This window comes from Denticeps clupeoides, chromosome 1 (assembly GCF_900700375.1).
Source record: "Denticeps clupeoides chromosome 1, fDenClu1.1, whole genome shotgun sequence".
Lineage (NCBI taxonomy): Eukaryota > Metazoa > Chordata > Actinopteri > Clupeiformes > Denticipitidae > Denticeps > Denticeps clupeoides.
In genome coordinates, this window is record NC_041707.1 from 13,560,854 (window position 1) to 13,586,032 (window position 25,179).

Below are 25,179 nucleotides of genomic sequence, written 5' to 3' on the forward strand. Positions count from 1 at the left end.
ATGGTTCTCTCTTCATATTTACTTTCTATCTTTCGTTCAAATTGAACTTGGAGCCTTTGCAGTGGAGTCATCCTGTTTAGCTCTCATATTAACACGCTCTCTATCTCCAGCTCACACATGCAGTCTTTTTCACTCGTCTTCAAGGCACTTCTTCCTCATCCCTCCACCTTCCATTATGTTTGTCTCTTGCCATTTTCTGTTCTCTCACTCTTTCATTCTCTCTCCTCTGCTGTCACTAATGGCCTCATTAAGTGGGGCCAGGGCTCTGAATGGGGTCTTGTGGAGCTCAAGCTCTGACAGCTACCCCTCCACCCCCCACCCTAACCAAACAAGCCTCCGTGACCCCCTCACTCACTCAGTCACTCGCAGCCATGTTGGGCTAAGGCACCTCACATGATTGAACATCTCACACACACACACACTTTCACTGTGTATTGGTCCATCAGTCACATTCACTGTCTGGAATATTGTCTCATTCACACAGCAAGGCAGTTCATACTCTCTATCCCAGGGGGCTTATTTTGACTAATACAGGTACTTATTGTCTCACATGCAGACACCATTACAAACTCGGAGAGCAGAAGAATGAGAATGGGACAGGTGTGGGGTTTTAATTGGGGGGGCCAGAGATTAAAATGAATTTGTGGTGAGCGGGGGCCATCGGGGAGCCAACATGAAAGGGCGGAAGAACATGAGAGCGAGACCAGGAACGGAGGAGGGGAGTAGAGGGGCTGCTTTGCTACAGATGAATGTGTTGTGGCAGCGATATGTTGGAGAAGAAAAAAAAAAAGGCTGTTTTTTTTTTTTTTTTTATTCCCCCTTCCTCCTCCTCCTCCTCCTCCTCATCTCTCGTTCTCGATCCTCTGCAGTGACTGAAGCCAGCCTTCCTTATGCCTGCAGTGAACAGAGATGTGAGATGACTTAAATAATAAAGGGCAGAGATGCTGCACACGAATGTTGATTGGAGTGTCTATGCTGAAGATCAAATTATAATAATCGAATCTTTTTTTTTTAATTACGTGCATCCCGATGGGACTGAGTTTTGTTTCTTTTGAGTCTGATGTATGGGCTGCCATGTTTTTACCATTTTTCAACATGACCCCTGACACGTTCTTGAGCCAGAGGTGTAAGCAATGCTGACTCCACAAATAAAGCTCCGGGTCTTCCACGTCCCACTGTACACGATCATCCGCCCCAACAGCAAGAAGTTTCTTCAGCTGGCCGCTGTCCCGGCGAAAACCCAAAGAGGCTTCTCCAGCAGACATGTTGATCTGACCCGTTCTCTGTGAAGCTCATTAGCCGGCGGAGACCTGTTCATGAAAAGGTCACACTGAGCGTGCTCTGTGTGTATGTATGTTTCTATAAATATAATGTAATATGGTGTTGATATACTGCAAACATATATTTACATTGTGTTATTTTAATAACCTGTAAAAAAAAAAAAAAAAAAAAAACATTATTATTATTTTTTTGGCTTTTTAGATGTAGGACTTTGTCGTTTCCGCTGGCGCTTTTCTGCCTCCGCTGCGAAGGAGTAGCATACTGTGCCTCTGCTGTTACGTAATGAGGCAGGGGAACGCTTATTAAATATCCCTTTGAAGTACAAGTTCAGTCTTTTCCGTGTACTGCAGATTTTTCTGCTGCTTGCTCTGACTGATGGCGCTGCCTGTTTGTTTTCGCTTGCGCTGCTGACAAGGTACCTGCCAAGGTGGCGGAAACGCCGGTACTAACCCGACTGGAGAGGAACCAAGATGCATAAATAATGGGCCGATTGGGGCTTCCTTTTTTTTATTTTTTTTTTTATTATACAGTGATTCTTATATATTTCCTGTGTGTATGGAATGGCCGATTTACAGAACCTCTCTGATGCAGCATATTTGACATGCAAATAACTGGTGAGCAGAAATATGGGCAAAACGGGATTTTTGCTTTTTGGCCAAGCCTGACACAGATTTGCATTAACAAATCACAATAGCTGCGGCAGCATTTGAGTATTTGAATGTTCTCAATCAAATGAAGAAGTATCCCTCTGGTTTCTTTTTCACACATGCCCACGCACATGCGCACACACACACACACACTCTCTCTGGTCTTTATAATAGTAGATGCTGATTAGTGTCTCTGTGGGATACCTGGCCATGAAACAGCAGGCCCACGGGCTGCCCGCTCCCTCTTTATTGCACTCTCTTTCTCTCCCTCTTTGTCTGCAGTGGCTTGTGGTGTTGAGATAAGCACGGTCAGATTTATTGGGCTGTTCCTGCATCACCCAGCGCTGCATGACTGATGTTGGTCGCGCGCTGCATTCAGACTGAAACCGCAGCATTTTCTGCATCTGGCTGTGTTTTTTTTGTGTGTGTGTGTGTGTGTGTGTGTGTGTTTTCCCCCTTGCCTGGTACACTCTGCTGGCTCCCTTGCTTGTGAGCTGAGTCAGTGTGTAGAGGTGCAGGAAGCAAATGGAGGAGAAATCTGCTTCTTACCATAAAAGAAACACACACACACACACACACACACACACACACAAACCCTTGAATATTTGCTGTGTAGTTTTGAAAAGCTTTCAGAATGGCTTGATTCTGTAGGCTGGCTCAGCATGCAGTTTTCTCTCAGTGCAGTGTGTGTGTGTGTGTGTGTGTGTGTGTATATACAGCCAGAGAGTTAGATGAAGTTGTCATCAGCATGTTCTTGAATCCCTTCTCTCCCTTCTCATCTTTTTTTCTGCTCTGCTACAGGCTTCCCAGCAATGAACAAGCTGCGGCAGAGCTTCCGCCGGAAGAAAGATGTGTACGTGCCCGAGTCCAGCCGGCCACACCAGTGGCAGACCGACGAGGAGGCGGTGCGCAGCGGCAAATGCAGCTTTGCAGTCAAGGTGAGGCACCGCATGTAAGGCCCCATGCATATCATCCATATGAATGTGGCCTTGGGATGGGGGGCATTCAGCTCTCATTCTGATCCTTCTCATATAGACCTTAAATCTGTGAGAACAGAACTGAGAACAGGATCAGTTCCTCAAACATCTTCCTCAAAGCAGTTTTATTTATCTAGTTTAAAGGTCCCCTAACATGATTTTTTTTTATAGGTCTTAGTTGTCCCCTAATACTGTATCTGAAGTCTCTTTCTGAAATTCAGCCTCGGTGCAGAATTACAGCCACTTTAAGCCAGTTACACCATGAGATTTTCCTCAGGACGCGGGCAGAGGTGGGACGTGGAGGAGAGTGGCCTTTAGAAGTGATCAGGCATTAGCAGAAATGACCATTCACCAACCACAATGTTTGGCACAGACAGGAAGTCATGTCAGTGTTTTTCCAGAGAAAATAAAATGATCCCACTGGTTCTTCAGAGGCTTGCGTGACTGAACTAAAAGGAGGAGAGGTGCGAAATTCTCTGGGCGGGCAAAGCATGAGAAAGGGGGGGTAACCTTTCCCCTTACGATGACATAAGGGGACACATTCCAGATCAGACCGTCTGAGCTGCTGCTATCTGAACAGTGAAATGGCCAAAGCACTCTTTATACACATCACCATTTCTAGCCACTGCCGGACCATAGACAGCCTAGGGGAACTCGTATTAATGTTAAATAATCTCAAAGTGAAATTTTCATGTAAGAAATATACATGAAAGCCAAGTCACTTTGTCCTGCATTGTGTGTGTAAGAGTGAGAGGGCGATAGACGGACAGCAGATACTGTTGTTTACCGCCCTCTCTGCCCATTACAGGGAGTTTGCCTTGCAGTCTGAACGTCTGGCTAACTTCAGGGCTTTGTGGCTTTAGCAGGCAGCGTGTGTTTGGGTAAAGGCCTCTATGCTCAGCCATATGTTTTAACACCAGGCTTTTAAAGCCTTAGCTCTGACTTTGCAAACCATTAGCTAGATTATTTAGACGGGTGTGTCTGTCTTGCTGGGTGTGTTTGTACCTCTTTTTGTGTCACATGCCAGTACATCTGTGAAATGGCAACTAATGATAATTATGTGCCTCCAATGCAAATTGTTCTTAATTGGTGCCAAATAATAGTTCTTTTTATTCTAATAGTCTATTCAATATATAATTTGAAATATGCCATTTAAGAGAAACTACTGTTATATGATTTCTCTCCTGCACCAAATATGGTGATATGCATCAAAACGTGCAAGGTACTGTGTTCTGTAATTCAGTGTAGTATCCAGTATGACTAGAGAGTAAATGTTGTGTGATACATTTTACAAATAGGTTGTGATTTTACTACTCCACTCAAAAGATTCGATTTGATGTCTTTTGACATTCAAGAAGGTTGACATTCAAGCCTGATGCATGCATTTGGCTTTAATTGTAAGAATTGTGAAGACCTTCAATGAATTGACCTGCATAGCTGTAAAAGCTGGGATCGTCTATCAGTTCAGTGAGCCTGGAGCTCAGAGGCTTTTTGGTGTGATTTGACTTTGGATGTGAGGTGATGGAAGTGAAGTGATTGTCACAGCACAGCACACGGTGACACAACGAAATGAGTCCTCTTCTTTAACCCATGGTGAGCAGTGTGCAGCCATGAAAGGTGTCCGGGGGACTCTGCCCAGTGTGTGAGGACGGTGCTTTGCTCGGGAATCGAACTGGCAACCCTCTGCCCCTGTTGGGAAGTTCCTCTTGTTTTCTCCATGTGTGTCTTTCTCTGTTTGTCTTTTGCGCATTCCGTCCACTGTGCCAATGCAACCTACCTTGCTAGTCTCTCCCTAGTCCTCCCCCTCTCCTCCTCTCCTCTTGCGCTGTTCCCCGAGGAGCTGGTTTGTGTGGGTCGGAGTCTTTGCCGCAAGATTAGCGCTTTGGCTGTGAACAGCTAGTGACTCAGAGGAAGAGGAGGAGGACGCAGAGAGGAAGATCGGATGAGCCAAGGAAAGTGGATGTGAGGAATTAAATGCTGCAGTCTGACTGTGGGGTGGCAGTCCCTTTATAAACACTTCACACTGCCAGAGACGGAGGGAGGGAGGGAGAGTGAGAAGGAGGTAGATAAGATGAAGAAGAGAAAAGGCTTTGCTACTGCTAGTTCGGACTGTATTGTGTTTGTGTTACACGATTTTGCAGCTACATTAAAGTGTGAATAAAATTTATAACAACACCTTGGTAAATTTGGGAGCAAGTCAATAGTCGGTTCTTGACTACTAGTAGGTGGGGAGCAATGGACAAGTATCATCAGATTGTCACAGGTGACAAAGTGACCAGCTGATGTTCAATTTTTAATGAGTGAAGTGATTGTCATTGTGATACAGTGCAACACAGCAAATGGTGCAAACAACGAAATGTGTCCTCTGCTTTTAACCATCACCCTTGGTGAGCAGAGGGCAGCCATGACAGGCGCCCAGGGAGCAGCGTGTGGGGACAGTGCTTTGCTCAGTGGCACCTTGGTGGATCCGGATTCGAACTGGCAACCTTCTTATTACGGGGCAGCTTTCTTAACCGCTAGGCCACCACTGCCCCAACATACTGCATGACTACCACTGCAATCTGGTTACTAGTTTGAAGTGCCCCTTCTTGAAATGGGCCAAATTGTCATACTAGACAACTGAGACTGAAAGTGGTTAGTTGATCCTGTGATACTCCTACACGGTACAGTGTGGTACCCATGGTATTCTAACCCATGACCTGACTGTCTTAAGTCAGCTTCCCTGGCCGCTAGGCCACCACATCATTGGATCATATGGTCCCTGAAGAAGTGCCAGTATGCAGTGGTTACCACAGTTGGTCTGCAGCCACACATGTGCATACACAGCAAGCTGAGTGTTATGAGACATTTATTTTTATGTTTTATTTACAGAACAGCTGTCAACCAATGTAAGCCCCTAAACCCACACGTCACACAGCAAAAAAAAAGATAAAATAAATCAATAATCCAAAATTTGTGGAAAGTGGGAAAGTCTTAAGGCATGGAGAGCATTCCTTTGATCAAACTATTGAAAGAAGAAGGACTTGTCAACTTTCTGCCATTAATGTGTCAATTATGAGATATTTCTATCATGACAAACATTTTAAGTTTTATACAGATGGTTTTGGACCCTTTCATCAGCCTACTTGGACCACCACAGCATACCAAGAACACCCTGCAACACCAGCTCTTTTGGAAATCTTTTGATCGCCTCGTGTAGAATCACAATTTGGTCCTTAAGACCTTTTTTTCTGCTCCCAATCCATTAACTTCTAGATCTGACTTCACTTGGGCGTAATAAATCCACCACTTGACAGGTGGCGTTGTAACCTGATAATCCATGTCACTCATGGCTGATCGGTAAATGTGCCGCCTCAAGTGATTGATCCCTGCGTTGACCTGAAAGGTGAGACATTGATGTGAAAATGAATAGCATGGTTGCAGGCTCTGCAGCTGATTCTCTTGTCAGTGCAGAGAGAGTGTAACTGGTTCAGAACCGTGGCATCAGAAAAACAGGGTTGGATGAATGGCTTCTATTTTGGAGTGGAGCATTTTTAAAGACCCAGTTAACGGCTCCTCCAGAGGAGTCTGGGCTCCCACATGCTGCATTATTCAGTAATTGTGTCTGTTTGTGAGTTCCTCTTTTCCCTCGGCACCAAAGTGAAGTGAGGACAAGTTCACTTTCTATTTGGTTTCAGTGAAGCTCGGTGACAGACCTACACAGAGGATTGAGATTGGTTGTGATTTATGGAAGTTCTTTGTGCCACAAGGAGTGAATGCACTTGTCAATAGCCAATCTGAACCTGAATCAGATACGTTTTTGTGTGGCTATATGCACAAATGTTTTGAGCCTAAACCTATTTGCCTTGTTTGCCTTTTGTTGTTGCTTATTACCTATAGTTGTGTAATAAACGGTTGGCCTAGCGGGTAAGGAAATGGACCCGTAATGAGCAGGTTGCCGTTTTGAATACTGAACCGTGACGTGCCAAAGAGCAAAGTTCTGTCCACACACGCTGCTCCCCTGGCGCCTTTCGTGGCGGCCCACTGCTCACTAAGGGTGATGGTTAAATGCAGACGACACATTTTGTTGTCACCGTGTGATGTCCTGCAGTGTTTCACAATGATGTGCAAACATGTGTTTTTCGTAGTTTTCTTCTATAATGTAAGAAAATGCAAGACGTGCAAAATGCAACGTCTTGCCGTAGGAAAGGTCCACATTTATTTACGAATTTGTCATTGATTGGATTGCTGTTCTTTATTTTGAAATGCCAGACAGCTAAAATCGCCACTGCAGGCCAGATAGAGGGAGTGCACAGGATGTTTGGCCACGGAGCAGCAGTGTCTTATCAACATGGCTCAGGCTCGCGAAGGAAAGAGAACGGTGCGGGAAAGGAGACATCCTCACTGCTCGGTTGGCTGGAGTGACTGAGTGTAATGAATTCATGGAGTAATAATGGGGGAGCTGCAGAACGGCAGGCTACAAATGGGTACAAATGTTAATGTATTCCAAGTGAATGTATTTGCGCTCTTTCTGTGCGAGCCTACATGCAAGTGTGCGTGTGCGTGTGCGTGTGTGTGTGTGTGTGTGTGTGTGTGTGTGTGTGTGTGCGTGTGCGTGCGTGCGTATGCACATACCAGCATCACCTTTCTGATGTGATAAGAATGAGAGTAATTTGTATGTGCTCATACCATTGGGGTTACCTAGAGGTTAAGGGATCTGTGTGTGTGTGTGTGTGTTTGTGTGTGTGTGCACACTGTAAGGGTGGAGGGTTAAGCACTTCCTCTTTGACCCACGCACACAATAGCCTCGCTGCTTAACCCACGACACCCAGAGGGCTGTGGGACGTGACGTGGAGCAGAAGGTTGTGGTGGAGAGCAGGGCGGACATCACTCCTTCCTCCCATTGAACAGCACCAGGGAATTATTGTCCCTGGAAGTGACAACACCTCCATGGCTCTGCAGTTACCCTCAGCCATGAATCAGATTACAGCAGATGAAGGGGATTCTTTAATCAAAGCGGAACTCGTAGACCCTTGTGTGTATTGTAAAGCATTACCACGGTCACTATGGTAAACGTGCATAAGCGTGCGCTAATGTGTCTGTCGCTCTTTCCTCAGTACCTGGGTCACGTGGAGGTGGAGGAGTCCAGAGGAATGCACATCTGTGAGGACGCCGTGAAAAGGCTAAAAACGGTAGGTCGGGCCGGGGTCTACCCCCATCCCCCCGAAATGCCTCTTCAACTCCCTTTTTTCCTCCTCCCTCGATGACACTCTTTACATTCTTTCATTTTTCCTTCTCTTCTTCTTTGCATCACATTGGTCTCTATGATAGCTATTCCTAATTTGGCGGTTTTATGCTAGCCGTGCACCCAGTACTCACAACACACGTCTCGGCACTGCCCTTCACCCCCTGCAGTCACGTCCAATGACGTAATCAGCTGGCCACGTCCGCTACTTGTCCTCTCCCTCCTCTCATTGTTTCCGTAGCAGCGGAACATCAGACGTTTGTTTCCTGCCTCCTCAAACAGGATCTGGAGGAGGGGGTGATTACTTGAAAGGAAAATACATTCCTCTGTGCTGGGATGGGGGCGGGACAGGGACGCGGCTGCTGTCTGGCCTGTCATCGCCCCATGCTGCCTCTGTGGTCCAGCCACTGACCTGCAGAAGGAGGTCACGAGCTGCTCCCATTTCTCGGCCCGTTGACTGCTGCTACATGTCTCTGTACACTAGTGCGGGAGGTTAAGGTGCGAGATTCCACCAGGCAGGAAGGATCCGAACGGATCAGCATAGTCAATCCATCAATCAGGAGGTGTAGAGTGGGCGGTACGGTAAAGGCGACAGCATGCATTACTTTTTAACTTTGTGGAAGCAGACAACTGGAGAAGGAACAATGTGTTTGGATTAAAAAAAAAAAAATGTCTTGACATTGGACCTGACCTCGAGTGCCAGCCCTGCCGTCCTTGTACTTAATCGTTTATTTTCACTGATGTTTTCCAGTAGAATCACCAATTTATACACTGATTGTTATCACAAATGGAAATGTGTTTGATAAAGTGTACACAAGATCACTAGTTTTAGGGATCTGTTTTCTCACAGATAAATGGTTAGTTTTCTAGTTATTTCTAAATTAGATTTTTGTTATTGGCCATATTTAGATGGACTAAAACATAAAAATGTTGATTTAATTGAAGAAACGAATTCACCGATAATGCACTTACCCTTAGTCCGTAGTGGAGAGTGAGGAAGAATCACTGGTTGGCTTCAGCTCTAATGCTGTCTAGCCTCTTAATGGATGATGTGGCCTGGAGCCCAAGTCTTTCTCTGCTCTCCATGCCGTACCCTTTTTGTCATGATGTCCTCTTTGACCCAAACTTCCATCAGTTTCTTTCAGACTTCCACACCCCCACCAGCACACTGTCACCACTGCTAATGTCACGAAGCTCATTTAAAAAAAAAAAAAAAACAGTGCTTTGCTCTGTGACACCTTGGTTTGCTCGGGATTCAAACCGTCAACCTTCTGATTACGGGGCCACTTCCTTAACTGCTAGACCACCACTTCCCCTAAAGAATCGTGGCCTGTACGGGTGTCGAACCCGTGTCCTTGGCATTATTAGCACCACGCTCTAACCAGCTGAGCTAACATACCTTGCTTAATCAGTCATTTTAATTAACAACTTGACATATACATTTTAAATTGAATAATAATTGTAATTTAATGAAGTTATTTAACTCCTCTGACACATTGCGAATGGATGTCTGAATTTCTCAGAATTCAAACTGTCTATGTACTTTTATTTATATGAAGGAGGATATTCTAGTCGATATTTAAAGTTAAAGAACTGTTCCTTTAATAGTCCATGAGGGGGAGTATCATGTGAAGCCTACTCAGGCGTGATTCATGCATAACACACACACACACACACACACACACACACACACACACACACATACGTACGGACGTACCAAGGATATCATTTTTAAAGATGATCTAATTCTTAATAGACAACACTCACATTTGCACACACACAAACTTCCCTGTGTATGTTGTTGGAAAAAGCAATGTGGTGGCAATCATCTCTATGTAGGCTGTAACACACATACAGAGAGACTGTAGTTGTGTGTGTGTGTGTGTGTGTGTGTGTGTGTGTGTGTTTGTGTGTGTGTGTGTGTGTGTGCGTGCGCGCGCAGCAGAGAGACTGACCTTGTAAACTATAATGAGATTTCCTGCTCCTGAGGGCTACCGCCGCCGCTCTAGCAGTACAGTGGCACCCGCCACTGCTCCACACACCCCACCCACTCCTGCTAGCGCGCAGCTAACGCTACCAGCCTCACCAGATGCACCGGCAGCCGCCCTGAACTTCGGACGTGTGATATATATGTGGGGCTGATGAAGGCTGTAGACACAGCCCGCTTTCTCATACCACATACCATCAAACTAGAATGGATTCAGGTCAGCGCATGTACAGCACGTATAATGGAAATGTGCTCGTGTTTGGACGATGTTGCTGCTGTCAGTCACCTCGCAGTATTATTTTTTGTGTGTGTGTGTGTGTGTGTGTGTGTTTTTCGGTCTGCGTGATTTCATGACGCAGAGGCTCAGAGGGAGACAGGGACCGGCTCTCAGTTCTGCGTAATCAGCCGTACGCCGTCGCCTGGCTGCCGCAGTGTCACTTCCTGTTATGCTGGAGCAGGCGTCTGCTCGTGATGTGCAGCTACACTCTGCCAAGGGGCAGAGCGCAACAATTAGTCAGCACAAGACCTATCGCTCCTTGCTTCCCTTGTTTTCCATAAATAGCTCTCTCACAGTCCTGGGTGGATCTGAACTTTCCTTAATTCCTCATCTTCTGTTTTTCCTCTCGGTTCTTCTGCATTTTCCTGCCTCACTACTCTCCATGTTGCATTATAAATATTCTTGTGCTTTTTGTTTTTTAACATTTGTTCCCCAAAAACAGGTTGTTCAAACTGCTTGCCAAAGACCATTATTTTGCCTCCCACCATTCCCATCACTTACAGCCTAACGGACTAACTGTGTGTGTGTGTGTGTGTGTGTGTGTGTGTGTGTGTGCTGTTCAGCTGCACCAGCATGCATGTGTGCTTTTGATGCCAATGCTCACTACGTTTACATGCACAGAATAATCAACAACCTCATGATGGAAATGAACCCTTTGTTCATTTTCTTATTTTATTAAAATTGCCATCACACATTTGACCATTTGAATTATAGGACATATTTTAAAATGGCAAGCAAATAAAAACATTCTTTTCCCCCCCCTCTGCGTTGCCTGTTTTCTCAACATGCTAACAATGCTTTTAAAATGATTGCAAGTTGATCGATTTATGAAAGCAGGAAAACATTGATGCGGATTTTGGAGGATCATGTTTCTCAGGATATAACGTGTTTGCACATAAATTGAGTACTTTGCTTTGCATTTAATGTTAGATTTGAATTTTTTTTTTTGTGCGTGCATGCAACCACAGCGACTGACTCACTGTGAATCTGCATCATCCCTCTGCTCACCAGTGTGGGCCACCAGGAGATTCAGAAAGGAAGCGGTGCAGGATGGTTGTGGTCTTCGAGGTAGTAGCGAGCCCAGTAGTAAACTACTAAGGGCTTCCATCATTTCCTCCACCCATTCCCTCTCACCTCCCCTGACTTCTGCAAGTCTGAGGGACAGATGGGAGAAAGGATAAAGTGAAGTGATTGTCACATGTGATACACAGCAGCACTGCACACAGTGAAATTTGTCCTCTGCATTTAACCCATCACCCTGAGTGAGCATTGGGCAGCCATGACAGGCGCCCGGGGAGCCGTGTGTGTGGACGGTGCTTTGCTCAGTGGCACCTTGACAAACCTTGATTCGAACCGGCAACCTTCTGATTACGGGGCCGCTTCCTTAACCGCTAGGCCACCACTGCCCCAGTGAGCATTTTTAGGTGGGGCTTCTATTTTTCCCTCGGACCACTTCATCCGGTCTTATCTCACTACACAGACCCACTTGTTGGGGACACAGGAAGTCAGTATTCTCTGGCTGGTCCTGTGGGTAGGTGCTCAGTTTTCTTGCTCTGTGGTTGGTCAGATTGTGCTTATTACCTTTTGCCAGCGGGGCGTGGGTCATCTTTTGCTGGTGTCTTGGCAATACACCTTCAGTGGAAAATGTCTGCTAAATTATGAAATATATAAGACTGGTGCTATATTATATTATATAATATTTTGAGAATTACAATTCTTAATTATGCAAGATAGAAAAATTCAAAGTGGTGACTAATAATTTTGATTGAAATATAGTTGAGTTGGTAATTGGCAGCAGGCAGACAACACTATTAACTAACAATTTGATCTTCATAACCAAAATAACATCATACAGCTGAAACTATAACCAATATTAACACATTAATTAATCACTTAGAAACCTAAAGGGTGATTTTTATTTTTTTATTTTAACCTCCACCCCTTCCTCTGGTCACATTTAACAAACCCAGACCCCTCATTCCCTCAACCCAATCCCAACCAACCAAACACACACACACCTGGACACAGGACATTTTCCAGTCTCCATCTGTAACACTCTGCCTTGTCCCTCCCCCACTTCCTCCATCACCCCCATACCAAACCTCCCTTCCAGGACAGAAAGTTCTTCAAGGGCTTCTTTACCAAAGTAAGTTCTTCTGCGTTTGTGTGTGTGAGGGGGGGTGGGTTCCTCATTAGTGTGCTTTTTTTTTTTTTTTTGTGTGTGTGTGTCTGTCACTGGGCCTCTGTGGCACGTGAATGAGGAGTGTGGCTGTGAATGAAGTGCTCTCACTCTTCTCTGATTTTTGGTTGCGGTGTCTGTAATAGTCCTTTTTTTACACACACGCACACACACACACACACACACACAAGCTCTCTCCCCTGATCCCTTGGCTCTTCTTTTTCTCAGGTCACAGATCACATGACTACTCTGCCCGTATATCACCCTTTCTAAATAAATGTTTGACTTCTGTTTGTTTCCAGGTGCGTGTATTGTGTGTGTGTGTGAGTGTATGTGTGTCTGACTGAGACAGGGGATTTGTAGGCCTTCAGTTACAGGCTGAATGAAGTGATTTTTTTCACTATTTATTTTCCTTTCTCACTTCTGTGTTTTGCTGACAGGCGGGGAAGAAGGCAGTCAGGGCAGTGCTGTGGGTGTCTGCAGACGGCCTACGGGTTGTTGACGACAAAACAAAGGTAACCCATGCCCTCTGCCCCTGATCCAGTTTTTGTTATAAAGATGTTTAAAACTGGGCTGAGGTCAGCTGATATGGAATACGTAGCTTGGATAAATACCCAGAACTGTAAAAGTTGAGAATTTTCTGCCATCTAGTGGTTGAGTGCAAACTCTGTACACAGTGCAATCCACCCATGAAAGCAGGGAGTTGCTTCTATGTGCGATTGTATGAATGATTGTTCAGACACCCTGTTTAAAGTTAGTTCTCTTGATTTTAAAAAGGATTTTCTTGTTACTGTTTTTCTTTTTATTATAGTGCCATGATTCCCCCCCCTATACCACCCAGCAGTAATAAGCAGACAACAATATTTTTTTGTTTGTCTTGAACAACCTTCTGTTTTGTGAAACCTTTTCAAATATGTTAAAAATATGTTGTATTGTCTTGTGAATCTTATCTCTTGAATTCATAATGTTGTAAAGTAATAAGGTATTGCTTGATATTGAAACTCATGTGACCTATGGTTTTGTCCCATTGATTTTAGGATCTTATTCTGGACCAGACAATAGAGAAGGTGTCATTCTGTGCTCCAGACAGGAACTTTGAGCGAGCGTTCTCCTACATATGCAGGGATGGAACCACTCGACGCTGGATATGTCACTGTTTCATGGCAGTCAAAGACTCTGTGAGAACCATTTTCCTCTTTCCTATATGCAGGATATTCCCAAAACCTCACTTGCTTAATAAAAAAATTTCTCAACATTTAACACAAGCTTCAATTGTTCAGTCTAAAATCACTGAATGGGGAATAACTTCAAATGGAAGTATGCCGTTTCAGACAGACTCTAGACTCAATTATCTCATATATCATTCCTACAAATGTGGTTTGGTTATTGATTATCTCAGTTGTACATTTCTGTTCTTACTTTGCTTGTTAGAAGATGTTGTGTATAAAGTGGCCATTCATGTCTATTTACATACGGGTATTTGTACCAGTCAATTGATTGATTGATTGATTTTTTTATGTGTATTTGTCAGGGTGAGAGGCTGAGCCATGCTGTAGGTTGTGCATTTGCAGCGTGTCTTGAGCGGAAGCAGAAGAGGGAAAAAGAATGTGGTGTCACGGCAACCTTTGATGCCAACCGTACCACTTTCACACGAGAAGGATCATTCCGTGTCACCACGGCAACAGAGCAGGCTGAACGAGAGGAGGTCATGAGACAGATTCAGGATGCTAAAAAAGGTGTGTGGGGGTGTGTGGCTGTGTAATTATGTCGTTAAAGGGAACATCACCACAAGGATCACAGCCCCCAGTATCAATCTGTCTAAACAACAAAGGTCATAAATGCTGGATGACTCATTCCCACAATGCAGTGTGTGTCAACATATACATATGTATTTATTTATCTATTTATTTATTTTGCAGATTCGGATGGCAAGATGACCGTTCCCGTGACTGTAGCCACCAACTCTGTCTCTTTGCCCAGCCCGGTGTCACCATCCTCCTCTCCACCACTGCCACTGGCTGCACAGGGGCAGCAGGAGAACAACCCCCATGCTATCCCGCGCCGCCATGCGCCCGTGGAGGCACTAGCACGACAGGGCTCATTCAGGGGGTTTCCCGCCTTGAGCCAGAAAACATCGCCCTTCAAACGGCAGCTCTCACTTCGCATGAACGAGCTACCCTCCACCATGCAGCGCAAGTCTGACTTCTCAATCAAGAACCCTGGTGAGTGCTGGTTCATCCGCTCACCAGGGGATAAGTACTGCCTCCTGTTTAAAGTATGTATGTATTCACTAGGTGGCCAAGTAAATTGAGATGTGCATTGTTTGCTTCAATCTAGTCTGTAAAAGAAATAAGTGCTGTTTAAATAGCCCCCCCCCTCCCCGGTTGTATGTAGTGCGGTGGTATTATAATGCTATAATTTTGGTGTGATGCAGTTCCAGAGGTGGATGGCGAGAGCGACAGCATCAGCTCTCTCTGCACTCAGATCACCTCTGCCTTCAGCGGCACGCCTGAAGACCCCTTCTCCTCTGCGCCCATGCCCAAACCCACCTCCTCTCCCCAGTCTCCAGCTGCTCCAGGTAATGTCTTTGTGTGAGCAGCTAGGTTAGAGTAAGTAGCTCCTCTGTGTAATTGTAGCAAATAATGAAACAGTGGCATTTCTCATCTGCTTGCGCTTGATTGGTCCCCCAGAACTAAATTGTTCTGATTTTAATGATTGCATCCTGATATGTTACCAAGGGATTTGGGACCTGTATGCCATGGACATTGTGCATGTTGTCTTGACAGTCAATGAACTCTACACTTGATGGATTAATTTAATTTATTGATAATTTTACACAACACAGAACAGTCGAGATATTTAAAAAAAATTGGTCTGTTCAGGCCTCTTAATTGCAGTCTGTGGTAGTAAAATTGACTCCATGATTTATCATCTTGTCACGTATGTTTCTGAATGCATTCATTTCCTAATCCTCTATTCATTTGCTTCTTCCACCTCTGCCTCATGTTTGCCCATGACTTCACCCCCTCCTTTGTTTCATTTTGTCTCTATGATTTCATGGCTGTAGTGAACGGCTCCGCTCCTGCATTCCCCCCTCCTCCTACTCCTGTTGTAACTGTTAACCCCGCAGCTCTGCCTCCTCCTTTGCCTGCCCGTGAAACTAACCCCTGGGCCAAAGCCCCGGCTGCACCTACTGCCCCCGCACACCCAGGTAAGAGATGCCCTGCGGCCCTGCAACCCAACTCCGCGCACAGAGGCTTTCTTACTTCTCTTATTCAGCTAGTCTTCAGAGTTCTCCTTGAGGTACATCTGTTTTAGCATGTAGCCTTGCTTACTACCAGCTATTCCGGAGCCATCTGAAGATTGGGTCATTTGAATGCTCAATGGCATAAAATTCTGTATTTTGCATAATTTACATAATGTTTGCTCTGCTTTGGTTGACTAATGCCATCCGTCATGTGACCTCTGTAGGTAGAGACTGGACCAACCCTGCCCCAGTTATGACGCCACCCTCTGCAACTCTCACGCCCACGTTAGGCTCTGCTGCCTCACATAAGCGCACACCCTCTGAGGCTGACCGCTGGCTGGAAGAGGTGTCCAAGTCAGTTCGTGCTCAGCAGACGTCCACTCCCCCTGCCCAACCCTTCCCAGCAGCCCCACTGCCTGTTTCCTCGCCATCCATTGGTGTCCCAGTGGTCCCAGTGGCTCCAGTGGCCCCAACTGCCCCTATGCCCTTCCTGTCCCCCATACCCCCAGCTGTCCCAGTCCTTCCCCCACGCCAACCTGCATTCCATGCTCAGGTTCCAGCTCCTTCCTATCCCATGTCCAATGGCCTGCCGTATGCCCAGCCCAGTGTTCCTGTGGCGGGTATCACACCATCTCAAATGGTAGCAAACGTCTTCGGCTCGGTCACCCAGCCCCTGCCAGCACCAGTGCCCTTTTCCGTTCCTCAGTCCCAGATCCCACAGTTTGAGCCCCAACCCGCTTGTAGCCCTTTCACCAAACCTCCGACACCACCATCTGCTGGCTTCCAGGGATCCAATGGCAGCGCGGCCTTCAATGGGTCTCACAGCTGGGCCACGTCCACCATGCAACCACAGAACCAGGCAGATGCCTTTGAGGCCCAGTGGGTGGCGCTGGAGGGCCGCTCACGCCAGCGCACCACGCCGTCCCCCACCAACCCCTTCTCCACAGAGTTGCACAAGACCTTCGAGATCCAGCTCTGAGACCACTAGAAACAAAGTGAGCAAAGAACCGCTGAGGTTGGACGTGAGGTTGAACAGGAGCTTACAGAGGGATTGTGCTGTATCTTCTAACTCTTGGAAGTGCACATGTCTCTGTTGTCATTCCTTTCTCTTTCTCTATGGATGCCTAGCAATGTGAAAGACCTGTGGATGAACTAAAAGAGAAGCCTGGGATAGTTTGACTCTTAAAGGGTGAGCGGTCTTGCCCATGATAATCAGAAGAAGCCGTTAAAGCGGTGTTGAGGCCAGAGTGCGAAGCCCTGCTCTGTTCTGGCACACACTACACATCCAGGGTTGGCGGAGGGATGCTGTAATTCTGCCTTGACTGCCCCTCCCCGCCTCTACTGCTTACGTCGCCCCCTAAGGGATGAAGGGCGAAAACAACTCCACCCCATCAGAAGCACTGTAGCACTGAAGAACTGAGCTTCCAGATTCGAGGAGTTTTTATAAAACTTCGCAATCAGAAGACTATGTGAGATGAATGCCAAAATCTTTATTTTTTATGCATTAGTATATTTTAAATAGCTTTGGAATCTAACAGAAACAGTTATAAGTAATCTTGCCAAAGGTGCAGGCTAGCTACATTGAAAATGATTTTGTGTGTATACAGATTTTGAACATATATACATATGTATCTATAAAATTATATATATCTTTAAAAAATTGCATTTTAAGACACAACTCTCAGCTCAAGTCGTTGTTAATTGTGTTATGTATAAGAGAACTGAGTGAAGGGACTGCTGTTTTTAGGTTGTAATTTTTTTTATTTGGTTTTTATTGTCATTGGCATCCTTTGATTGGATGTGTTACTTACTGTAAATAGGTAATCATTGCAACTACAATCAACGTGGACCCCGCTGTGGTATGGGAGACCGGGCTTCACAAACTATTGTTGAGACCCAGGTGTCCTAGCCTACCATCATGACCTCCCCTTTTACTTTAGTAAAATATAGTACTCACCAGTACTTCAGTTCTGTTTCCACTGCCTGTATTTTAGTTGCTTTTTTATGTTTTCATTTTGTATGGATTTTAACACTATCAACAGCTCATCTCCATCTGTTTGTTACTTTATTTTTATATCTTATTTGCACAAAGCACTATAACAATTGATCAGCAGTTCGGTGTGGCTGTGTGATAAGAATCAGTCAGCAGTGGCGCTGGCAAAAATGCAGATAATGTTGGAGTATTTGTCAAGTTAGCCCGTGGCGCTATAAGAGAAGATATCGTATGTCTGGGGTTACTGTAGTATCTTTTTCTTTATCAAACCTGTGAGTATGAGTGCTTTCCTATACCAACCCCTCTCTCAATTTGTAATTATTTCATTATTTTATTCCAACTCTTTGCAGTACAGTTGGATCAGAATGAATCAAATGTTGATAGAGTACAACAATCGCGTTCATTTCTGTCTTTTCAAAAGAATCCAGGTCTTGCCTACAGTTTTTTTAAAGCATTTACACATTTAAGATCTGTGTTCCTGATGCATTAAAGTAATGCATAAGAGATTATAAGAATGTGTATGTATGGAATAAACCTGTGAAACTGCTTAATGTTATCAAGAGGGAAAATGTGTTTTGTTATCTTCTGCTTTTTTCAGGCATTCAGACAGATAGATCTTACTAATGTGCAGAAAAAATATGCTGAAATGCATGAATTGTTTGGGTAGCAAGAGAATTTTACATCAACCCCTTTGGACTTACAATGAAGAGTGCATGCATGGAATGAATGCTGACCTGAAATCCTCAGTTCTCTTAATAAAGATTCTTTAAACAACAATTTCACAGTGCAGTAAATTTATGCTTACAGCAACGGCTAGTGAGTATGATACTGGAGGAATAACATGAAGGTAAAGAGTGTATTTCAGGTGATTTTGACCGCCACTGTATAGACTTGAGCCTCCATTAGCCCACAATGACATCTTCAAAAACTTGTAATGTTCTAGAATCCTTAAAATAAATAGAGAATCCCAAAGGGGCCTGCACTTGTTATGCCAACTGTGACGTGACTGGGGTACGTGTAAAGTGTTACCTGAGAGTCCTTATACGTGATTGTTTAAAACAGTTGTTCAATAAAGGCGTCAAAATGTCGTGTTTTGTGTTAATCTACATTTTTTTTTAACTTTGCTTGATTTAGACGACGGCGGCGGCTAAATAAGATTTACATTTAGGCTTTTTAACTATTATTTAGTAAGTGTCCGTGTTCTACTTTTACGGGTATCTTCCTGTGCTTCAAAATAAAAGCTTTCCGTAGTATATTTGAAATGCAGTTTAAACGAATAATGCTAGATTAATATATTTATAAAGAGGGACTAGGTCTACCGATTTCATAATCGTTCATGCATAGAACTTCATAGAACTTCGTGTGTAGAACACACACAAAATAAAATCGCCTTTTACTTTTATTTTGATAGTGCCTGATTTCATGACCCGGAAGTAAAATACGTGCAGCTGACTTCACGCTGACTTGGAACCGCTTGTTGTTAGTTGCCCGAGCACGCGTCTCCAGATAACTCCACACGTAGATGCATCCGCAACACGACGGTAGGCGTTTTACTCTCCTCCGCGCTTCTTTCTTTAAAGCATGTGAGTGTACTGCGTTTCTGGGTGGTCAAGATGTACAACCGCCTCTGTCTTCGTGGCCAGCGTTTAAATGTTTGTGTAGTACTTTTTTTCCACCCGAAACTCGAGAATTTCTTGCTTAACCCTCGATGTCTCCTCTTCGCGCAGTGTCTCGTTTTATGCGCTCTTTATGCCGGTGGCTGAACAGCAATGGCCGGGTTAGCTCAGAGGCTAATCTTAGCCGGCTTTTACCAGGGTTTCTCTCAATGATCAGCCTGAACGTCCAAGTTTCTTTCGCCGCTATTCCTGTAGTCGATGCCAACCCCAGCTTCTCTGGTGGATCATGTCTGAGTTCATGCGCTCGCTGTGTAATTACGACGAGGACACAAAATCAGTAAAAAAGGGGCAACTGCTAACAACACGAAACGGGTGGAATTCGTTCCATGACGTCACAGCCAGTTCCCCGGACTGTTGACGTCACGGACACGCTTGTTGATGGCCTGGAGGTAGCAGCTATCCACAAGGCACTCGCTCACAGTCCGATCACAACCAGATCTGGACTGGCACAATGATCGTGAAGGAAATTTGATTCGGACCCTTAGAGGCGACGTGTACTGGCCTACTGGTACAAGTATTCATCCATGATTGTAGCCGCGCTGTCCTACATGGCAGAAGGCAGGACGACACATGCATAGTATTTTTCTTAAAGGGTTGGAGGAGAGCATATTGGGACCTGTTTGGGATTAGCAGCACTAAGAAGGGTACTGGGACTGGGCTTTGTAATAAATTTACTTTGTAAATATCAAAGGACTGTGGAAATTGAAGGCAACTGTATTTTAAAGTTATTCGTTCACAATATTAATTTAATGTGTACAATGAATATTTTACCATCTTTACAAAATGTCACTTGTTCTTAATTCAACATTTAGCAACTGTTTCTTGATGCCTTTCAGGTTTGTAATAAAACCCATGCTGTTCCATGACTGGGAACATGAGTCTTATCTTCACTTCAGGAACGCTACCTGGGCGATGTAACCGATTCTGGTCCCTGTGATTTGTGTATAATAGCCTAACAAGCGACTGCAGAGTTTCCGAGATGTCCCGACCGGGCACACTCACCGCCGCTTTGGCCACTATGGTAGGGGCTACTCTTGGTGGGCTCCTCTTGTGGAGGACCTTATGGACTCCGAAAAAGAAGCTCCCTCCACGGCAGACCACCACAGTTCCGGTGAAAAGGCAAAGTTGCAATGCGGAGCGTGAACCAGTTCAGGTCCAACCCATGCTGCATCAGCAGACTCATCCCGAACCTACACCCCTGCCTTCACCTGAGACCCTTCTGAGCGTGCCCCCTGTGCTGGTCAGCTCTTGGGAGGAGTGGGAGGTGCTGTGGCCCACGCTAGAAAATGACTTGTCTGTTTTCCCTGTACTGGGACTGGATTGTGAATGGGTAAAGAGCATTCGTGTAAGAATGTTTAGAATGTGTCTAAACCTCTTGCCGTTTGTCCCCTAACCTTTGTGCCACTAAGAGGATCTTCTCTGCTCTACAGGTCTCAGTGAAGGGCAAGCCCTGTGCCGTCTCGCTCCTCCAGATGGCCACATACACTGGCTTCTGTGTGCTGGTCCGGCTGCAGCTGTTTCGGAACACCCAGCATTCTGTTCCACAAAGCTTTGAGAAGGTCTTGAGAAACCCTCATATTCTGAAAGTGGGTGTGGGGTGCCATGAGGATGGCAAACGCCTGGCACATGACTATGGACTCGCCCTGGGCTGCACCGTAGACCTGCGCTACCTTGCACTTAGACAACGGTACATTTACATTTACGGCATTTATCAGACGCCCTGATCCAGAGTGACTAACAATCAGTAGTTAAAGGGACTGTGCCCCCCTGGATACACTCGGGGTTAAGTGTCTTGCTCAGAGACACAATGGTAGTAAGTGGGGTTTGAACCTGGGTCTTCTGGTTCATAGGCGAGTGTATTATCCACCCTCGTCATTCTTGTTAGCGTTCATTATTGTCTGCAGCAATCAATATCTTTTTTTTCCTTCAGACATTCACTACTAACTAATGGCCTGAGCCTTAAGTCCCTGGCAGCGGACTTGCTTAACATCACTTTGGACAAGTCCCTGGAGCTACGCTGCAGTGACTGGGAGGCAAAGCAGCTGAGCCAGGAGCAGGTACCAAACTCAAAATGACTAGTAATAAACTTGCGTGCAATGTTGGAATAATAGTGGCATGGCCATAAGATCCAATGTTATGTTACAGATTAAATATGCAGCACAAGATGCCCAGGTGTCCATTGCCTTGTTCTTCCACCTCCTGGGTTTGACCTCTGTGCCCAGCCAGCCTCTTGCTGAAGGGGAGAGTCCGTACTCTCTGCTGGCCTCTCCATGCAAGGAACTGGTGGACGTTCCATTTCGGAACCGAGCTACAGTTGAGAGCGCTGACTCAGAACGCAAGCATCGCAGCAGGAACTACTCCTTAGATAGCCCTGGCTCTGGGGACCAACAAGTACCAGATTCACGCAGGAACAAGAAAAAAGCACCTGGAGTCTCACACTCTGCCAGGTAGGTACAGTTTCTATGATACATTTTCAGATCACATTAGCCACTTAATTTTTTTTAATGGAAAACCAGAACGCAGGTGTATTTTCTTAAAAACAGAGTTACTTTGGTGCTTCTTGTTAAATGTCCTTTGGGGATCTAATGTCACATTTGGTGAAATATTAATGAAGAATTTGTGCCTGCCGGTTCATGGTGGAGCACTGAGCAATGATTTATTATTTAACATTTATTGAACAATATTGTATCATGCAAAGTACATAGAAATGTTTCTTTTTGGGTTGAGGTGGTTCCCCTTTTCTAGCAGAAATTCTTATTTCTTCAGACAGCTATAAAGCCTTGTTGATATTTTAATCCAAATGATCCAAATCTCTAGCCGTGCAGCTCATGCAGGTTTCACCACTGATTTGTTTCTTGTTTTCAGGAAGTCTCCTCTGTATGATAACTGCTTTCTCTATGCCCCTGATGGCCAGCCACTTTGCACGTGTGACAAGAAAAAAGCAAAGTGGTACCTAGATAAAGGCATTGGAGGTATGCTTGTCAGCTGCTATGGCCCAGACAAAAATGTCAAATAAAGTGTAAGCATGTGTTTCTTGACCGGCAGAGCTGCAGAGTGAGGATCCCTTCGTTGTGCGTCTGTTGTTTGAGCCTTCTGGACGTCCAGACTCTCAACAGGACTACTACCTAACGGCCAAACAGAACCTCTGTGTGGTGTGTGGCAAGGCGGACTCCTATATCAGGTATGAGACCCACAAAGCCAAAATGTGGATGCTTTACAGATGCAACTTGTTCACCTTCTGATTCAAAACAGAACTTTAGACTTTATTGCAATCTATAGTAGTTAATTTATTCAGTCATTGATTAAGAGTGCATCCATTGTAAGTCATGTAAGTCTTAAAAAGCTGGTTAAACAATTACACTCCACTACAATTGGCCTAAATGTGGGACATCTCAGAAACTCCACTGCACCCCCCAGTTTTTCAATGTCAGTCTGTAGCCAGATACGGAAGGGCAGCAAGCCCTGAAAAGAAACTGCTGAGGCAGAAAACATCCCTGACTTTCCAAACTGGCAGAAAAATGGCTTTAAAGTAATCTTACGGACTCGTGTGTTCTACATATGGGTTTAAATTTGTTGATTAAAACCTTGTTAACAGCTCATGCCCTCATTTGTGTGCTGATGTCATTTACAACATTGAGGACTCAATCTTAAATTAAGCCTTTGACTTATGCATTCTATTCTATCATCTTCATTCTCAGGAAGAACATAGTCCCGCATGAGTATCGGCGGTATTTCCCAGTCCAGTTGAAGGACCATAACTGTCACGACATCCTGCTACTGTGCACATCCTGCCACGCAACCTCCAACCTGTACGACAGCCTGCTGAAGCAGCAGTTGTCTGAGGAGTACTTTGCCCCCCAAGGGTGTGAGGAGGGCGTGAGATTCATGGAGGACTCGGAGCGGCGGAAAGTGCGTTCGGCTGCAAGGGCTCTCCTCTCAGTAGGACTAAACCTGCCAGAGGCCAGGAGGGAGGAGCTGCGGGCCATCATCCTCAGCTTTGAGGAGGTGACGGGAGAAGAGGGCGAGGAGGTCACCAATGAGATGCTGCAGAGAGCTGCAGGGCTGGAGACCAGGTGAGAGAAGATTCCTGACACCATGACCGTCCCATCAGAATGTGTAGTTTATAATTATCAATGATTCCTGTAGCTGTTGTATTTGTTATGTCATATTTGATTCAGATACACAGTGGTAAGAAAACGTGTGTGAACTAGGGGTTGGTGAAATATGAAATATATTGTGGCTTGTTCCATATGCGATGTAGTCAATGACATAAAAATCCTAAAGTTATTGGTAAGCCGACAGCATGTACTTCACTTTCGAGGTTCCCACGCACATCTGGAACAGTCTCCTGGTGCGTTGACGTTTTGTACCAGAAGAGACGCAAATCCACAGAGATCCGTGAAAACCCACGCAATGTTTGGATTGTTAGGGTGACCAGACGTCACCCCCCTCTCCCTCCCCACCTCCAGACATGTCCAGTTTTTGAGATCTGGAAATTTTCCAGGTTTTTAAGTTGCTTAAACATTTGTCACATCATCCTACATGTCTATTCACTCACACTAGAGCAAAATGGCCACATTTCAAAACAGATTGAAAGATATGGTACCAATGAGCATCGTGGAAAAGCCTGGATTCAAACTTTTCTGGTCCTCACAAGAAAAATACCTCTGTGTGAGCCATGTATGGCTTTTGGAGGATCTATGATTTAAGAATGGTTGATTTGTAATTACCAATCTACAGCTAATACATCTACAGTCTACAAATGGAAACTAATTGGGACTGTGGCTACTCTACCAAGAAGGGTGGTGCTTTGAAATGAATTACAGAGTTTAAAATTGAATTTATTCCATCTCTTTGCGTTTTCTGGTTGTATTCTTGCGTGGTTATGGGCTAATCTGCCTGTCTCTGTGTTTGCCATAGGATCTTTAATGAGGCGTACGTGCCTCATGGGCTGAAGGTGGTGCGGGCGTTCGCTGAGCGAGGCCTGCGTGGTCTCATGGAGCTGGAACGCCGCTGGCGAGAACACTTCCTGTCCGCCATGCAACCCCGTTTCTTGCCGCCGCTGTGGTCCGTCAGCCACAACCACGACAAGTACCTGCGCAAGTACGGAGAGGACCTGGTCATCCAGCTACCCGTTAGCCCCACCCAGAGAGAGTGACTCTGAAACATTGAAATTACGTGTGCTCAGATGCTTCGGGGTGCCCCTGGACCTAGACCTGACTGATAACCTTTGTGCCATTTGACCAGCAGGGACATTGAAATGGTCTACGAAGAGTCAAGAAATGACCAACCAAGCAACTTGGGAACATGAGAATTTGTGAGTGTTAAAAAGAGACAAGGAAGCGTGAAGATAATGAGTGTGTACGTGTTTTTTTTTTTTTTTTAAAGGATACTGTAATGAATGGGGTGTTCACCTTAAATATGAGTAGTGGTGTATTTTATAAAGCCTGGTCCTGCTCTTGGTACCATTTAATTCAATTAAAAAAATGCAGGACTATGGCCTTAATTTCTATGTAAATATATTTAAAATATCTAAAAAGTTATTTGCACAGGATCGACTCTTTGCCTTGCAGATAATTTCATCCTGGTTAATTTAACATTTTTAGTATTTTGTTTTACTGGAGCTTTTTTTTTTTTTTTTTTTTTTTTTTTTTTTTTTCTTCCTTCCTTCCTTCCTTCCCCCCGTCTTTT

General features: G+C 45.0%; 2 protein-coding genes across 9 annotated transcripts in view; both read left to right on the forward strand.

The window, feature by feature from the left end:
* The window catches only part of numb (NUMB endocytic adaptor protein), a 34,874-nt gene extending 15,975 nt beyond the window's left edge, over window positions 1-18,899 (forward strand). For 3 of the 6 annotated variants that reach the window (XM_028980942.1, XM_028980927.1, XM_028980917.1), the window contains exons 2-11: window positions 2,730-2,866; window positions 8,002-8,076; window positions 12,507-12,539; window positions 13,013-13,087; window positions 13,610-13,750; window positions 14,104-14,308; window positions 14,492-14,794; window positions 15,007-15,150; window positions 15,640-15,783; window positions 16,044-18,899. In XM_028980942.1, the coding sequence (XP_028836775.1) occupies window positions 2,741-2,866; window positions 8,002-8,076; window positions 12,507-12,539; window positions 13,013-13,087; window positions 13,610-13,750; window positions 14,104-14,308; window positions 14,492-14,794; window positions 15,007-15,150; window positions 15,640-15,783; window positions 16,044-16,798 (2,001 nt within the window). In that variant the 5' untranslated portion in view covers window positions 2,730-2,740 and the 3' untranslated portion in view covers window positions 16,799-18,899. Of the gene's footprint in view, window positions 1-2,729; window positions 2,867-8,001; window positions 8,077-12,506; window positions 12,540-13,012; window positions 13,088-13,609; window positions 13,751-14,103; window positions 14,309-14,491; window positions 14,795-15,006; window positions 15,151-15,639; window positions 15,784-16,043 lie in introns of those variants that run through there. The other 3 variants (XM_028980952.1, XM_028980937.1, XM_028980961.1) reach the window with 3 other exon arrangements.
* A 348-nt stretch (window positions 18,900-19,247) lies between these two features.
* On the forward strand, window positions 19,248-25,107 carry exd2 (exonuclease 3'-5' domain containing 2). Of its 3 annotated transcripts, none has more exons than XM_028984031.1 (9): window positions 19,248-19,353; window positions 20,325-20,833; window positions 20,919-21,175; window positions 21,419-21,545; window positions 21,634-21,935; window positions 22,354-22,460; window positions 22,534-22,669; window positions 23,187-23,561; window positions 24,409-25,107. In XM_028984031.1, exons 2-9 carry the CDS (start codon window positions 20,468-20,470, stop codon window positions 24,644-24,646), a joined length of 1,908 nt encoding a protein of 635 aa, XP_028839864.1. In that variant the 5' UTR covers window positions 19,248-19,353; window positions 20,325-20,467; the 3' UTR covers window positions 24,647-25,107. The 3 variants fall into 3 exon arrangements, with proteins under 3 accessions (XP_028839864.1, XP_028839877.1, XP_028839872.1); XM_028984044.1 differs by having other exon boundaries at window positions 20,325-20,818; XM_028984039.1 differs by having other exon boundaries at window positions 19,266-19,353; window positions 20,440-20,833.
* The last annotated feature ends 72 nt before the right edge of the window (window positions 25,108-25,179 follow it).